At 52.9% G+C, this 15,887-nt stretch overlaps 1 protein-coding gene and 1 long non-coding RNA gene across 2 annotated transcripts; one reads left to right on the forward strand and one right to left on the reverse strand.

Annotated features, from left to right (window-relative positions):
• SARM1 (sterile alpha and TIR motif containing 1) lies at positions 1-13,525 on the reverse strand. Its single transcript, XM_061605164.1, has 9 exons — positions 13,089-13,525; positions 7,718-8,336; positions 5,679-5,891; positions 5,093-5,184; positions 4,484-4,719; positions 3,659-3,761; positions 2,566-2,755; positions 1,302-1,423; positions 1-516 (listed from the first exon to the last, which is right to left on the reverse strand). Exons 1-9 carry the CDS (start codon positions 13,523-13,525, stop codon positions 387-389), a joined length of 2,142 nt encoding a protein of 713 aa, XP_061461148.1. The 3' UTR covers positions 1-386.
• Positions 11,573-15,887, forward strand: LOC133374369 (uncharacterized). The gene is made up of 3 exons (XR_009759873.1): positions 11,573-11,886; positions 14,279-14,520; positions 15,816-15,887. It is a non-coding gene; the product is annotated as an uncharacterized LOC133374369 (long non-coding RNA).

The raw sequence follows: 15,887 nt of genomic DNA on the forward strand, positions 1-15,887 counted from the left end.
AATTACTTTAATACAAGATGAACTGTACGAGGCCTGCCCACCGCCGAGTCATAACCTATTTAATTGAGGAACCAAAATCCTATGCAGGCACAGAAAAGGTTAAGAGTCTCTAGTGAAGGCCACAAGCGAAAGGCTGGAGGGGAGAGGAGAAGGGGTGGAGAAAGTCAGTCTACGTGGCTGCTCTCCTAGCTACGTGAGGCCCATGTACTTCCGGATCTTTTGCACAATCCCCAAATTGGCATTTCCCAAAGGAAGCCAGCAGAGGGCAGGCATTTTGTGGCAGTTGAACATGCCAAAGCTGGGGGTGGGTGCAAGGTGTGTGTTGAAGATGCACCCCCATTCCTCCACTCAGCAGGGAGCAGCTGGGGGTGCTGACCCTTCCAGTCCTAGGATTGCCCCAGAGGGGTCCCACACTCCAGGCTGTTCTCTGAGCCAGCGGACGAATCCCTGGACGAGCGGCCCTGCAGGAACCGGATGATCTTTTCAATTGTGGCATCTTGATACTCGTGGGACCATCTGCATGGTGAGGGAGACAAAAGAGCTGAGCTGCGTTGGTGTAGAAGGGGCCATGGGAAATCCACGGCTACCGTGCCTCCCGGGGCCCCTTCTTCTGCACTGACTGGACCACCCGTTTTGACAAGGCACAGGGGAAAGCCGAAGGAGCACAGCTTCAAACCTTGCAGGGCTGGCTCCAGACATGCCGCTGCCTGAGGCAAAGTGCAAAATGCCCACCCACCCCCTGCCCATCCTGACTTGTTTGGCAGTTGCTTCAACATTCTGCTATCCTCGGCCAGGGCCACAGCTGGGCGGCAGAGCCCCTGCTTGCATGCAGAAGGTCCGAGGTTCGGCCCCCAACATCTCCAGGTAGAGCTGAAGGGAGACCCCAGTCTGAAATCTTGGAGCGCCACTGCTCCGTAAATGGCAGCTTGCTCTGCACCTGAAACCACTTGTGTTAAACTGGTTTCAAATCAGTTTCAATTAACCCTTCTCCCTGTCCTCGGCCTTCCCCAAATTTATTTATTTTATTTATTTATTACATGTATACCCCACCTTTCTTTCCATGACAGAAACCCAAGGCGGCTTCCATGTGGTTCCCAGGCGGTCTGCCATCCAGGCGTTGACCAGACCTGACCCTGCTTAGCTTCAGCAGGGAGCTGGCCTCGCGTGCCTTTGACATCCCTCCCTCTTGGCAAGCCGTCAACTGTGTCGTCCCATTGTCTGGGGCACCCACGGTCCAGCTGCCTGTCACCACCACACCTCTCCGCTCACCCCTTCCACAGGGGGCTCTGGTGCCAACTCACTTGATCCCGTTGAATTTCAGGATGGCTCTCATGTCCTCGGGAAGGGTTTCGGGATCAGGCCACTCAAAATGATCCGTGACTGGGACAATGTTTTTTCCACTATTCAAGGCTGTGGCAATTTCCTGTTAAGAATTTTTTTTTAAAGTCTTATAGGGCTTTCCCTCCTCTTACCCCCTCCCTCACTTTACACCTGTGCACTTGTGGTTTCTCTGCCGTGGTCTGAGTTGCGCAAAAGGCTAGCTGGGGGTTGACCCTGAACATGTTGCCAAATCTGCCAGTTTTGCCGCTTTTCTGTTCCTCATTTTCCCAGTTCAGTTTGTCCTTTTTTTTTTAAGTCCACATGAAAATTCACCTGCATTGTAGCGTAAATTTCCCCATGCATGCTCATTCTTTGCATGCAATTTTGCCTAATATATCCATGCAGTATGCCTTAATATAATGCATTTTTGTATTGTTATGGGTTTGGGGTTGAGACAGATGATTTCTACGAGTCCCCTTCAGCCTCTGATTTGGAACCCTGCACCTGGAGGTGAGAAATCTGCTCTGCTGGCCAGATCTCCCTTTGTTAGTCTATAATGGAGTGGCCAGGTGAGTTAATGGGCCTATCAAGTGCCCATTAGCTGGGGAATGAGTCAGGGAGATCCTATTGTTATTGAAACCCTTCAGGAGAGCCTCCCCTTCTTGAGGGCAAGGAGAGGTTTGTGTTTTTTTAGAGTGAGTCTGAGGGAAGGCTGGAACTGGAGGCAGGCAGGGAGGCTGGCTCTGCACCATGGCTTTGCAGCATCTCCTGTAACCCTGATGGAAAACTCAAGATCTGTTGCACTGCTGATGCTTTGAACCCCTCCATCCTAAGCTCAGTTTGGAATGTGTGTAAATAACCAAACCATATTTCATAAAGACACCACAGCCTCCGTTGACCTTCTTTCCAAGGAAACCAAACCCTGGGCAAGCGTAGGAACCCCTGGAAATCTCACCGCTTGGAGACTGGGATGGCATGCAACAGAATGTTACCTTCATGGATGTATGCATCTTGATGCACAGTTTAACTTAGTAGATGCATTTTGGTATATCTTATTTGGCTGCAGACCTACAGTGCAAAATCAAAGGACAGCTGTGTTTTGGTTCGCGAATTGTTTCGGGAAGTGCAAAGGGCACAGAGTCGTCTTTCATTGTGACCTGAACTGAATTTTTAATTCTTAATCGTGGCTCCCTTACAGAGCCCTTTTCCTGCCGGCTCCCTTTCCTGCTTTAGATGATCTCTCACCTTGTGCACCCAGTCCTTACATTCGACGTCTCCCATGCACTTGTCCAGAGCACTGCGGGAGAGGAGCATCACGAAGTTGCGGGCGCTCATTATGCTCTGGATCAGCTTGTCCTCAAACTTCCCAGCCTCCAGTTTCTCCACATCAATGAAGACACTGAAGCCATGCAGCTGGAGGTGGACTTTCAAGAGGCTGGCGAAGGGAACAGGAGGCGATAAGGAGGAAGCGTTTTCCCAAGGAGAGGAGGGGTGTGGAACAGGGGCAAAGGTGGAACGGGACAGGGTTAGAACCCTCTTTCTCTTCTGCTGGAGTCTCGATCCAAATCGCACCCTCCCATAGCTGCTGTTAGTCTACCTTGCAAGGTTGTTGTAAGAGAGATTTTGCACATGCATCATCCTCTACCCTTTTCCTTCCCTCCTCTTGTGTGTGTGTGTGTGTGTGTTTAGTTTGTAAGCTTGCCCCCCATTCCTACTCTTTCATTAATATGAGCCACTTCAGGAGATGATTGTCTGGGAAGCAGAATAATCAATAAATACGGGTTTGAACACCCAAAGTGTTATATCAAGGCTAATAATAATCATTTATTTCACAGTGTTATTTTAAAGTGTGGCATTTTATTCTTGTAAGTCCCTTAGAGTATGCAGGTCTCCTGTAGAAAAGCAACTCGTTAAAATCTACTACTGCTGCTAATAGTACCACAATGTGCAGTTTCAGTGAGTTCCACAGGTTAACTGTGCACTGTAGGAGGACAGAGTTGCATGGGTCTGGCCAATCAGGGCTGCAAGCCTTGCTCTGGGCCTAGCCTATCAGAGGTCTTGCCAACCACATTACCGTGGAGCAGACATTTTGAACAGCATTTTGCTGTAGACCAATTGTCCTAAACTGGTGCCTTCCAAGGTTGTTAGACTAGCAGCACTTCCGACCATTGGCCACGCTGGCTGCTGGGGCTACTGGAAGTAGGAGTCCAACAACCTCTGGAGAGCACCACGTTCAGGAAGGCTGCTGTAGGGGAACCCCTATTTTCTTGCATACATAGATGGAGAGGTTGGAACCCACAGAGAGCAGGCTTGTCTGTGCCCGACATTGCCTTCTTACCTGGCCAGCTGGGATCCGGTGGCCCTTCGGTAGCTAATGAAAACGTCTGTCCCCTCTGAGAGGGATTTCCCGCTGTTGCAGGGCAAAGGTGAGTGGAGCATCTCTGGGGAGGAGACAGAAAAGCAAAGGGAGGCGGCTGGCCAGGCAGGGCCGGATCTCCCTTACAGAGAGCTTTAAAGCAGGGGTCGCCAACATGGTGCTCTCCAGATGTTGCTAGACTCCATCTCACATCCTTCTCCTCAACCACTGGCGGCGTAGGCTGCTGGCAGCTTGAGGCCAGCAACGTCTGGAAGGCACCACGTTGGCTGGCCCTGTTTTAAATCATTGGGAAGGACCCTAGGGAGAAGACACAGAGCCAAGGCTTCTAAAGCAACCCGCCATTGATGCAGCTTGGGCCCTGCCTCCAGGCCTCGCCACCTGGCCCGCAGGAGTCTCCCCAGGACACACCTCCCCCTCCCTGGCCCTGTTTTGCACCTCCATGGAAGGTCTTTGCCTAGCTACAAATGTGTCTTGGAGCTCTGATGATGGTTGCCTGGATGGACGCAGAGAGGGGTGCGTGAGTGTGAGAAGAAACTATCTTCCTATTCAAAGGCAAAATTTGCATTTGTTGCTCCGCCCACTTTTGTCTCTGGCCCCGCCCACCACTGGCATGTGGCCCCCAGAAGGTTGCCCGGAAGCAAATACGGCCCTTGCACTGCAAAAGGTTCTCTCCTATGGCCTAGGTGGTCCATTGGGTGTCCCCCCCCCTTGCTGCCAACCATGATTGTTTCATTTCTCAGGATTGGGGATAGGGTTGGGGGGGCCTCGCATTCCCTCCCCAGTTACCTCGTGCGGCAGAGAGGATGCGGACGCGGTGGAAGCCTGTGTGGACCTGGCAGTCCTCCTCCAGCTGCTGCTCGGTGACGCGGTGGAGGAAGTTCCGGTCGATGCTGCTGGTCACCAGGTTGTAGGTGTACTGCCGGAACTTGGGGTCCACGCTGCCTAGCCAGTCGGCCAGGTTGCTGCGGTCGCAGGTGGAGTAGTTGGCATATGTCTTGAGCTCGGTCAACTCCCGGAAAAACCTGGGTGGTGGAGGGCAGGAGGGGAACTCAGAAAAGCATGGTGGGGTGAAATAGAGAAGAGGTCTGCTGCTTTGAATGTCCGGCATAGAGAGAGCAGTGCGGGAGGACCGGCCTCCTCCATGGGACTGGCCAACCTGAAGATGGGCCTCTTTGCAGGATCAGGGAATGCCTGAAGCGGGTAAAGTATTTTTCTTCAGTTTTGGGGTAAATGTGTTTTTTATTCTCTCTCTCACACACACACACGCTCATTGCCTTGATTTTCAATTCACAGAGCAGTGGACAATTTTGAGTTGGAGGGGTTCCTTGGAGGTCATCTAATCCAACCCCCTGCTCATCGCAGGAATGCCTTCTTCCTGACCGGGGAGCTCCTTACCGCTTGCGTGTGATGCTGGAGGCCATCCCGAGGTCCCCCTGCAAATCCTCCTCCGTCAGCCTCAGCAGCAGGTCGCCGTCCACCTGGTGCTCCTGTGGAGGTGAGAGCAAAAAGCTGCATCTCGTGTAGTAAGCAAGGGAAGGACATTTGGGAGGGGTAGCTCGATGCAGCTGGGGGCAGCCAGACACCTTCCCGCAGGAGAGTGCCCCAACGCAATCCAAACCATGGGGATCCTGACAGTGGCAGTTAGATCCTGGGCAGAGGAATTATAGCAGGCAGCAGCTGGGCAGAAATAATGGGTCTGTTCTGAGTGGCAGGTGAAGGAATCAAGAAATGTCAGGTTTAGCAGCACTCAGGGAGACAGGAAGGGAAGGGCAGCTCCTTGAAAGTTCAGACTACAACTTGGAGCGGATTCCACTGCCCCACTGATGTTGGAGCCTCCACCTGCCACTGCAAAGCTGCCTCTCTAAGATCTCTCACTGCTGGGACACTCGGAGGACTCGCCCCAAGGTCATCCCTGGCTTACTGGGTCTGGCCAGCCCTGATTCCCTCCCCAAACACCCACTGCCCCCTTGCAAGCCCCTACCAGGAACTTTGGGCAGTACTTGACGAAACCGATTTGCTGGAGCCACTTCTGCACCTCCAGGGGTTTCCAGTTGGGCACGGTTGGCAGCAGGCGGCGGGGCACCTCCTCGCCCATCGTGCAGAGCGCCCTCTTGGCCAGGGTGGAGGTTGTGCCGTTGGGGGAGTAGCAGACGATCCTCTTCAAGCTCTGGATGGCCCCGATCTCTGTGAAGATCTGAGCATCGCCAAGTACTTAGATCCAGACTCTGCTGAGTGAATTGTTCTGGGCCGCCGCCCCCCAAGTTCCCACTGGTTAGGGCAACGGTGGGGGGAAAGGGGGGGACAATTCCAGTAGTTCTGGAGTGGGCAGAGTGGAGCACCTTGATGGGGGTGCAAATTGCCCCTTCTCAGGTAATTATTTATTTATTTATTATTTAATTTGTATCCCGCCCTTCCTCCCAGCAGGAGCCCAGGGCAGCAAACAAAAGCACTAAAACACTTTAAAACATCATAAAAACAGACCTTAAAATACATTAAAACAAAACATCTTTAAAAACATTTTTTAAAAAGCTTTCATCTTTTGAAAAAAAGGTTAAAAACATTGTTTTTTTTTAAAAAAAAACGGTTTAAAAACATATTAAAAAGCAATTCCAACAAAGATGCAGACTGGGATAAGGTCCCCACTTAAAAGGCTTGTTGAAAGAGGAAGGTCTTCAGTAGGCACTGAAAATATAAAAGAGATGGCGCTTGTCTAATATTTAAGGGGAGGAAATTCCACAGGGTAGGTGCCACCACACTAAAGGTCCGTTTCCTATGTTGTACAGAATGGACCTCCTGATAAGATGGTATCTGCAGGAGGCCCTCACCTGCAGAGTACAGTGATCAACTGGGATAAGACGGTCTTTCAGGTATCCTGGTCCCAAGCTGTGTAGGGCTTTGTACACCAAGGCTAGAACCTTGAACTTGGCCTGGTAGCAAATGTGCAGCCTGATCATTTGATGAGCAGAGGGGGATGAATAGTCCCCCTCCTCAGATCAGCTATTGAGAGGGGCCAGGGGTGGCTCTGATGCCAGTGGGGCAGCCGAAACACCTTGGTAGTTCGGTGCCTTGAAAGTTTTGAATAAAACCCAGAGTGGATTCCACTGCCCCACTGGCATGGAGGCACCAGCCACCACTGGGAGGGGCTCTGTGTGTGTGTCTGTGTGATGAACATGCCCACTTTCAGCATGTGGCCCCCCAGAGGGTGATTGTGGCCCTTGCGCCAAAAAAGGCTAGCCACGCCTGAGTTAGATGATCTGCAATCCCCACCCGTAACGAAAAGCCATGTTGACCCCGTTTCCTCTACCTGTTGTGAGCCCAACAGCATGAAATCTAATCATAATCAACAATGATAAATCCACCTGTCTTCGGTTATGTTCCAGGGCAGCTATCCAATAATCCAAAACATAGGAGTCAGGCCATTGATCCATCCAGCTCAGTGTTGCCTACACTGACTGGCAGCAGCTCTCCAGGGTTTCAGGCAGGGGGACATTCCCAGCCCTACCAGGTGATGCTATATCGGGAATTGAACCTGGGGCCTTCTGCATGCAAATCAGGGGCTCTACCATAGAAATGTGGTCCTTCCTGCAAAATTAAGTGGGATTCTAGGCCTCACGGTTCCGGACAAAGGGCTGGTTTCAATAGAAGAGGAAGCTGACTTAGAGTCATAGAATTGTAGAGTTGGAAGGGGCCCATAAGGCCACTGAGTCCAACCCCCTGCTCAATGCTGGGATCCAACTTAAACTGTACGTACTGAGCCAGACTCTTGGCCCTTGTAGCTCAGTGTTGCCTGCACTGACTGGCAGCAGCTCTCCGGGGTTTCAGGCAGGAGTCTCTCTCAGCCCTACCTGGAGATGCCACCAGTGGGGATTGAACCTGGGACCTTCCGCTTGCAAATCGAGGGCTCTATCACTGAGCTGTGGCCCTTCTCAACCTCTAAGGACTCTGTGTTGGGGAGGGGTGGAGGAGCTGCTTTCCCACCAACCCTTCCCCATCTGCCAGCCCCACTCGCTGCCCCCATACCTTGGTCTTCTTCTGTCGGGCCTTGATGGCTGCCTCCACGCAGAGGTAAAAGGCGGCAATGCACTGGGCCTCCAGGCGGGAGCTGTCCAGGAGGGGAACCAGGCGCTGCAGGTCCTCGGCCGTCCTCCCCTGGCTGTTGTCGCTGCTGCCCAGGAGGGTGTGGGCAAACTGCCCTGGGTCGAGGGTGGCGATGAAGGGCTCCACCAGGGCCAGTGTCCCCGAGTGCTCCACCTCCTTCTCGATCTCCTTGTTGGTGGCCAAGACGGCCACAGCCAGGCAGGCCTGGAACCGGACGATGAAATCCTCCTTGGAGAAGGCCAAGGGGAAGAGCCACTCGGCGGCCTTCTTCTCCGCCATCAGCCGCTGGTTGGCGTGCCCGCCGTACATGGCGCAGTTGGCGAGGGCCGTGGCGCAGTGGCGGAGCACCACAGGGTCGCTCCAGCGGCACCAGTAGAGGATGGCGTCCAGGCCACCATCAGAGATCAGCTGGGCGCAGGTCTCCTCGGAGTGCTTGAACATGTGCTCCAGGATGCCCGAGGTGCTCTGGGCCAGGGCCAGGCTCTCCCGCTCCTTGGACAGGTTCAGGATCACCCCCAGCCCAATCCGAGCAACGCGGTCCCTGGGGGCAGAGAGACGGGGAGGGATGGTCAGAGCACCAGCCCTGCTATGACTCCCTTTGGGGCTTAGAGCAGGGGGTGCAGATCCAGGCTTATGGGTCACTTTTGGGAACAGAGTCAGTTCAGCTATTGGCCCATCGAGCTCAGCATTGTCTACACTGACTGGCAGCGGCTCTCTGGGGTTCCAGGCAGAAGGCTTTCTCAGCCCGACCTGGAGATGCCACCAGTGGGGATTGAAGCTGGGACCTTCTGCATGCATAGCAGACGCCTTCCTGATTGGGCTACAGCTTTTCATGAAATAAACAATCAGGCAGGCAGCAGGATTGAACCCTCCACTGGTGAGTGGAGTTCAATCCTGCTGGGTGCTCGCTCCCTGGCAAAACAGACCACTCCCCGCTGTGAGTCAACTTTGCCAGGTGGATGGACCTCCCTCCTTTCAGTCACTTGACTTCATGGTGATGTCAGATGATTGCCAAAGTTGGCCTATGGGGTGGGGAGATAAAGATCTCGGCCACCAGGCCAAAATGGTTCCCCCCGCCTGGTGTTTTCACTAGCACTCCAAGGTGAATCATGTTGGAATGCCCAGATGAAAAATGGTGGCTCAGGAGGGATTAGGCACACCCTCAGAATGAAGGAAACCAGGTTCCTCTGAGCACGTTCAACCCGGAGGTTTCCTTTCAGTCCCACAGTTCTGAGCTCACCCACAGGGAGATGAACTTGGCACATGCTCAGAGGTACTTCCTTTATTGTAACTTCAGGGCAAATTCCCTGGCTCCAGCGGACTCATGTGGGCAGCTCCTGAGTGAATGGAACGTGCATAAATTGGCCAGACTGGAAGGCAGATAACATGTTTGGACAATAGGCTGACACAGCCAGTCCTCTGGAACGTATTGTGCAAGACTGTGTGTGTGTGTGTGCGCGCGCCATGATGCAGCAGGCCTCACAGCAGAGCAGTGGCAGTGGAGGGCTCCTTGTCAGTGGGGCAGTGGAATCCACTCCGGGTTTTAATCCAAACCTTCAAAGAGTTGTCCAGAGTCCTGTAAACTCCTTGAAAGTTCTGACTAAAACCCGGAGAGGATTCCGCTGACATGGAGCCCTCCACTGCCACAGAGGTTGCAGAGGAAAGAGGCCCTTTGCACCAGCCCAGGCTTGAATCTACAGCCGGGGGAAGACAAGGAAGCCTTTTGCGTTGTCGTGCCATTCACCAGCACGAGTGACTCAGCCAGGCCCTCTTATTTTCCAGGAAGTGGGTGAAGCAACCCTTTTTGGGAAACCTTCTGTTTTCTCCCGGCTGATGTCGTCGCCCTTGGTCTAAATTTGGCAGCCGCTGTTGCAGATGACACCTCTGGCGATGGTCCCGTGCCATCCCTGCAGGAGGCTGCGTCCAGTGGTGCTCAGGGCCTGCCTGGCCTAGTCTGGTGGGATCCGTCACAGGGAAGGGCAAACCAAAAGCTCAAGGGGATGGAGCGACTCCCCTGCGAGGAAAGGTGGCGGCGTTTGGGTTTTCTTTCGTTTGGAAGAAAGGCGAGTCGGAGGGGACATTGCACAGGTGTATCCGATTATGCATAGTGCAGAGAAAGTGCCGAGGGGCATTTTGTTTCTCCCTCTCTCATAATACTAGAACATGGAGACCTCGGGTGAAGCTAAATAAGGCACTGAAGGGGTGGCGTGCATCTTCCCCTCCCCCTCGCCATGCGTTAAGCAGCCTCGCTTTTGACTTTCTGGCGTCTCTTGAAGACTTTTTATGCTGACAGCAGCTTGATCAGCTAGGAGGTTTAATGATTATTTTGTACTGTTTTTCACATTTTATTGTTTACATATTATTTTATGCTGCCCTAATTTATGCAAAGACAGTATACAAATGCTTTTATAAATAAATATTTCTGACTGCTGCCCAGTTGGTATGGATCCATGACAGGGCCTTCTTGGGGGTGGCTCCTCGTTTGTGGAATGCCTTCCCTGGTGCTGTGTGTATGTGTGTCTGTCTGTCTCCCTCATGATGAACTTTCGGGGGGAATTTTAAAACATTTCTGTTTTATGCAGGCATTTGATAGGTACTGAAACTGTTCCTGACATTATTAGCAGGGAGAGTATATGATTGTTTATGGTGTCTGTAATTGTTTTCAAAAGTTTTAATTTTTAAAAAATCTTATGTAAATTATTGTATTGTTTTATTACTGCTGTGTTTGCCACCCTGAGCTCCTTTGGATGGAAAGGCAGGATATAAATGTCATAAATAATTAAGAAATAACCCTAACAGTACCCCCCCCATTCCACCACTGCAGTGCCACCCGTCTAGCTCTTTCTCCTTTGTAGATAAGCTCCATAGCAGCCCTTCAACCCCCCCCCCCGTGATTCCTGGCTCCCTTCCCACATGCCTGTGCTCTGCCACTGGTCTCTCCCTGTGCTTATGTGTGAGCGCAGATGGTGCTCCCTGTGGAGCTAAGAGGGGCCTCAAGGCCTGGTTGTTGGCATGTCTGGGCGCCCGCTCTGATTTCCTGCCATATTCCCGCTGGGAAAATATTGACAAGGGTCCATTTGCTTCTAGAGGGATCTCATCTTGGCATACCCACAAGCTACTTTGTCCCAACGGGTGGCGACAAGCAATTGGCATGCAGCAGCACAGGCTGTTCTGTCTACATGGAACAGAACAAACTCCCACCCCACCCTGCAAGGAGGGAGGGAGAGGTGCGTGGGTGTTGTCCACAGAGAGACAAATGCCAGCAGCAATTTCCTTGTGCCAGGAAGCTCATCTGGGAGAGCCAAACTCTTTCCGGGCTGAGGTTCCCTGCCCAGGTTAATGGTGGCCTAATGCATTTTCCTAATTAGCCTCTCTGGCAGGCCCTTAAAAGCCCACCTGGCACAGGAGATGAGCTGTCTCGGCCCTTTCCATGAGGCTTCCGCCTGAGATAAAGCTGACACGCCTGCCCTACAATGCAGTGGCGGCTGGTGGCTCCGCAGTGAAATCCGCTCCATATTTTGGTCTGACATTTTAAAGGAAAAGAAAGAACTTCTTGAAAGTTTGGACTAAAACCCGGAGCCGATTCCACTGCCCCCTGACATGGAGCCATGAGGCTGGCCTGTACTCAGGCAAACTTTAATTTTGCCCCCAATCTTTTAACTTGCCCTATTCACAGGGAAGGGCTTCTGGTTCCCCCTTGAGGGGTCTCCACCCCAATTGATTACAACCAGCTGAAATGTCACAAAAATGGGAACAGGTTTTTGAGGTCTCTAGAGCTTCTGCCTAGTGGAAGAGTTCTTGGTGGAGTCAAAAGTTGGCTCCTGATTTTGTGACATATTTGTGGGTCCTAAGAGTAGTATGGCCTTACTGTGATCCCCCCCCTCCCCAATGGACCAACACAACTGCATGTGTTCTTGTGTTTTACGGAGATGTTTTAAAAAATGATGTTTCAGGATTGGTCCATCTAGTTTGGTATTATGGACCCTGACTGGCAGCACCTCTGCAATTGGAGATGCCGGTGATTGAACCTAAGACCTTCTGCATTCAAAGCAGATGCTCTCTGAGTTAATTGTCCTTCACCTAAAAATAAGGTAAGATTCCAGCCCTCATGGTGCTGAATTAAGGGCTGAATTAAATAGGAACAGACGGAGCTGTGAACATTGATCTGTCTTGCTCTCCAGAGTTTCAGACGGGGACATTCCCAGCCCTGCCTGGAGATGCTGTTGGGGTTAAACCTGGGACCTTCTGCACGCAAAGTAGGTGCTCTGTCACTGAGCTATGATGGCCCTTCCCTGTAGCTAGTTGGATGAACATTGCCAATAAATAGTTCGTAAAAATGCACTGATGAAATGTAAGCCTGAGAAGGCGAGGGCCCAGGGCAATTGTATCATCCCATAATGATACTGCAGAAGGAACTCCCAAACTGAGGGGGTCAGGAAAGCGTGGAGCCCTCAGGCTGGGACTTTGGGGCAGGTGACCAGGGCCCAACTCGAGAGCGTGAGCAGGAAGGCGTGAAATGCAAGAGGGCTGGCATAGCACATTTTGAAGTAAGGGCAGCCGTACACATTGCCGTCTAAATAGCAATGTGCTACTCTTTGGACGCAGGGACACCACAGAACTGGCCTCCCTTCGGAGGAGGCCATGCCCAGAACAGAGACTGGGGTGGTTTCCTTTTGTGTTCTTGCACACTCTAAAAGCAAACCTGTCTAAGGTGGTGGGAAAGTGCCTGTGACTTTACTTTGGAAAATAAAAGCATGGCAGAAATGGAGACTAGGAAGAGGGTTTGGGCACATGCAGCCTCCCTCCCTCCCTTCACAACAGGCAGCCCAGTTTCCCTGCTCTTTGGGCCAGGGATGGGGAACCATGGACCTAAGAGCCAAATGCGGCCCCCCAGGCCTCTCTGTCTGGCCCCTAGGAGTCTCGCCAGGCCACAGCCCTCACTGGCCCTGCTCCACCCCCTCCTGGAATGTTTCTGGCTGGCTGGCCATGTGTCCTTGGACAGTCCGGTCCTGCCTCTTGCTGCTTCACTGGATGGTGGAGAGAGAGGGGGAGGTGCACCTTGTGGGAACTGTAGTTTGTTAAGGGTGCTGGGAATGTGTAGCCGTATGAAGGGGCAGAGCTGCTGTTCCCAGCATTCTTTGGGGCAAGTCGTGTGCTTTAAATGTGTGCTGTGAAGTTCCATTATGTGCAAAGGTCAAAGTGGCATGCGTGGCTCCTCCCACCGCTGGCAGGTGGCCCAGGAGGGAATGTGGCCCTCAGCCGTCCCTCCCCACCCCCGCCCTGCCTTGCTCACCTGTTCTCTGCCACCAGGATCTGCTCCAGGAGTTTGCCCGCCTGGCACCTGGTTTCCAGATCGGCCGTCTGAAGCAAGGAGAGCAGCAAGTCGAGCCCCCCCTCCAGGCGGATCCCGTCGCACAGGCCCTTGGCGACCTCCCTGCCCACGGCGGGCATGAGCCAGGCCTCCTCCACCAGGGCCAGGATCTCAGCCATGCCTCCCTGGAGGTCTTCGGGGCCCGCAGCTTGCTTGGTGGTGGAGATGGCCTGATGCAGGTCGGGCAGGATCCTGTTCAGGGCCTCTTGGATGGCTGCGCTCACCCCAGGCGGGCTCTCCTGGGAGGACACCCGGAGACTCTCTGCCCACCAGCCCTCGGGTGTCACCACCAGCCTCTCCGAGTCAGACATGGCTAAGCGGCAGAGTTTGTAGGCAGAAACGAGGAGAGTGAGCACCATCGGGGGGGGGAGGCGGCAGTGTCCCCTAGAGCTGCATCCTGGGCCTGAGGGCCTGCCTGGGACACTGGGCTTGGGAGCCCGTGGGCAGGGGGGCACAAAACAAAAGGCTAGGGTGGCAAGCGAGGAGAGGCGCAGGTGAGGCGATGGGGGAGAAGGAGGGATGAAGGGATGATGGAGAACCAAGGACGGGAAAGGGATGCCAGGAAGGAGGAGGTGAGGGAGGCAGGCGGGTGTGTTGGGCACCAGTCTCAGTGCCGCTCCAGCGCCTGCCCAGCGCCTGACTGCTCCTCCTGAAGCGTTCGGGATGCAGAGAGCTCTCCGGGCAAAGAGGCTTCCCAAGCCATCCTTGCCTCTCCCCCCCCCCCCCCGGAGAGGTGATGTCACCCCTGCCAGGAACCTCCCAGAAAAGGAGGGCCTGTCGCCACGGCAACTGCATCCTCCTCTCCTGCTGGTGAGACAAAGAGCCAGCCTGCTTGGTCCTCTGCTCTCCTCCAGACTATTCCGAGGATTGAATTTAAGTTCAAAGATGGGGAGGTCACCCAGGACTCATCTTTTCAATGCTTAGATTTGCACTGGGTGGGGGGGGGGAGAAGAAGGGTTTTGGAGGGCGATTTAAAGGCTAACAAATTGATGATGGTGTAATGGATCTAGGACTGCAGCCGGATTTAACCAAATCCTATCACTTCCTAAGATAGCACCTCAAACTCTTTTTTGCTGTGGTTCACTCACTCACACCTTATTTTTATCCAGCAGAGAGCTTGCAGTGCTGTCCCTGCGAGAGCATTGGCCGCTCAGGAACTCCTCTTTGCCTGACTCCGTACACAGCTTTAGATTCCAGCCTGCACTTGGGGCCCTCGCAGAGACTCTAACACTTTTGCAGCCTGCGGAAAAACAGAGTCAAGAGGCACCAAGGAGGGACAGTGAGATACCTGGCAGGTGCCAGCCTGATGCCAGAGACACAGCCGGCCCCCAAAGCCACCCTTAGCTTGGAGCAGGTGAGTCTGGCCTCTGGCTGTTGGCTCTGGCAGGATGGTTGAGCTGCAGCTTTGCTGACAGGTGGATGAGGGCTGCCAACCAGGGTTTCCAAAGGAAGAGGCCCGGGGCTTAGGCCTGCTAGGATGCCCGCCCCTCGCAGCAGGAGAGCCCTTCCCTTTCATGGGGGGGGGATTTGGGGCTGCTGAACTGCTTCAGCTTTGGGAAGGGTCATAGCTCAGTAGGAGAGCCCTTGCTTTGGATGCACAAGGCCTCAGGTTCAGTCCCCGACATCTTCATGCAAGACTAGGAAAGACCCCTGCTTGAAACCTTGGAGAGCTGCTGCCAGTCAGGCAATACTGAGCTAGGTGGACAAAGGATCTGACTCAGTATAATAGTAATAATAATTAAATTAAATCTATATCTCCCCGCCCCCCAGTCCCAAAGGAGCCCACGGCATCAAACACATCAGCTAAACAATTTTTAAAAAGCATTCTAACAACAAGTAAAAACATTGTAAAAACAGTTCAGTTAAACATTGTAAAAACAGTTGCAGATGGAACCATTCTTCCATCCAGGGATCTCCGGCTTGCCAGGAACAGCTTTCAGACATCCAACGTCTCGCTAAACACGAATGTTTTCAAATTCCTCCAGAAGTCACTCATTATGGAGACACACGCACCTCACCGGGGAGGGCGTTGCACAAACAGGGAGCCACCACTGACAGGGCAGGTTTCTGAGGTTTTTTCCAAAATCCAAATCTTTTTTTTTGGGGGGGGGCTCTTTCACAGCCTGTCTGTAGCAATAAAGCAGCCAGTGGAAGGTCAGGGGTGGGGGTGGCTTTCCTCAGAAGAACAGGAGAGGAGTGTCGGGAGAGAGGATTTGTGGGCAGAAGAGCCTTTAAGTGGATTCCAGGCCTGAGATGGCGGGTAAGAGAAGCCAGCTTTGGCCCAGCTGATTCAAGAATCAGGATGGTGAGGCAGTACCTTTGCTGGGCTCCCTTGGGGATGCTGGCACCAGTTTGCTCTGGAGTTGCCTGGACAGTCCCCCGGGGAGGTGGGGGCAAGGGGACGGGTGCCTCAGGTGACAAGGCTGAAACAGCTGGGGATCCCTCCCTATGGAGCGTTGGGCTGCCCTCTGCCTTGAAATTTATTTTCAAAGCCCAGATTCTGTCCTGACACACAGAAAGCAAAAATGGAGAATTAACAAATTTGCAAAAATGCAAATTATCAAATTTGCAAAAATTGAGAATTAACAAATTTGCAAAGTAGCCTGTTGTAGCAGACCCTTTTAAAGATGAGTGCATTTATTTTGGCAGGAGAGGCTAATTGTCAGCTTACGTATTCGTTTATTTGAAGAGGGTTTTTTTACTCTGCTCTGTTGAAAAGGC

The sequence above is a fragment of the Rhineura floridana genome, chromosome 21, assembly GCF_030035675.1.
Source record: "Rhineura floridana isolate rRhiFlo1 chromosome 21, rRhiFlo1.hap2, whole genome shotgun sequence".
NCBI lineage: Eukaryota > Metazoa > Chordata > Lepidosauria > Squamata > Rhineuridae > Rhineura > Rhineura floridana.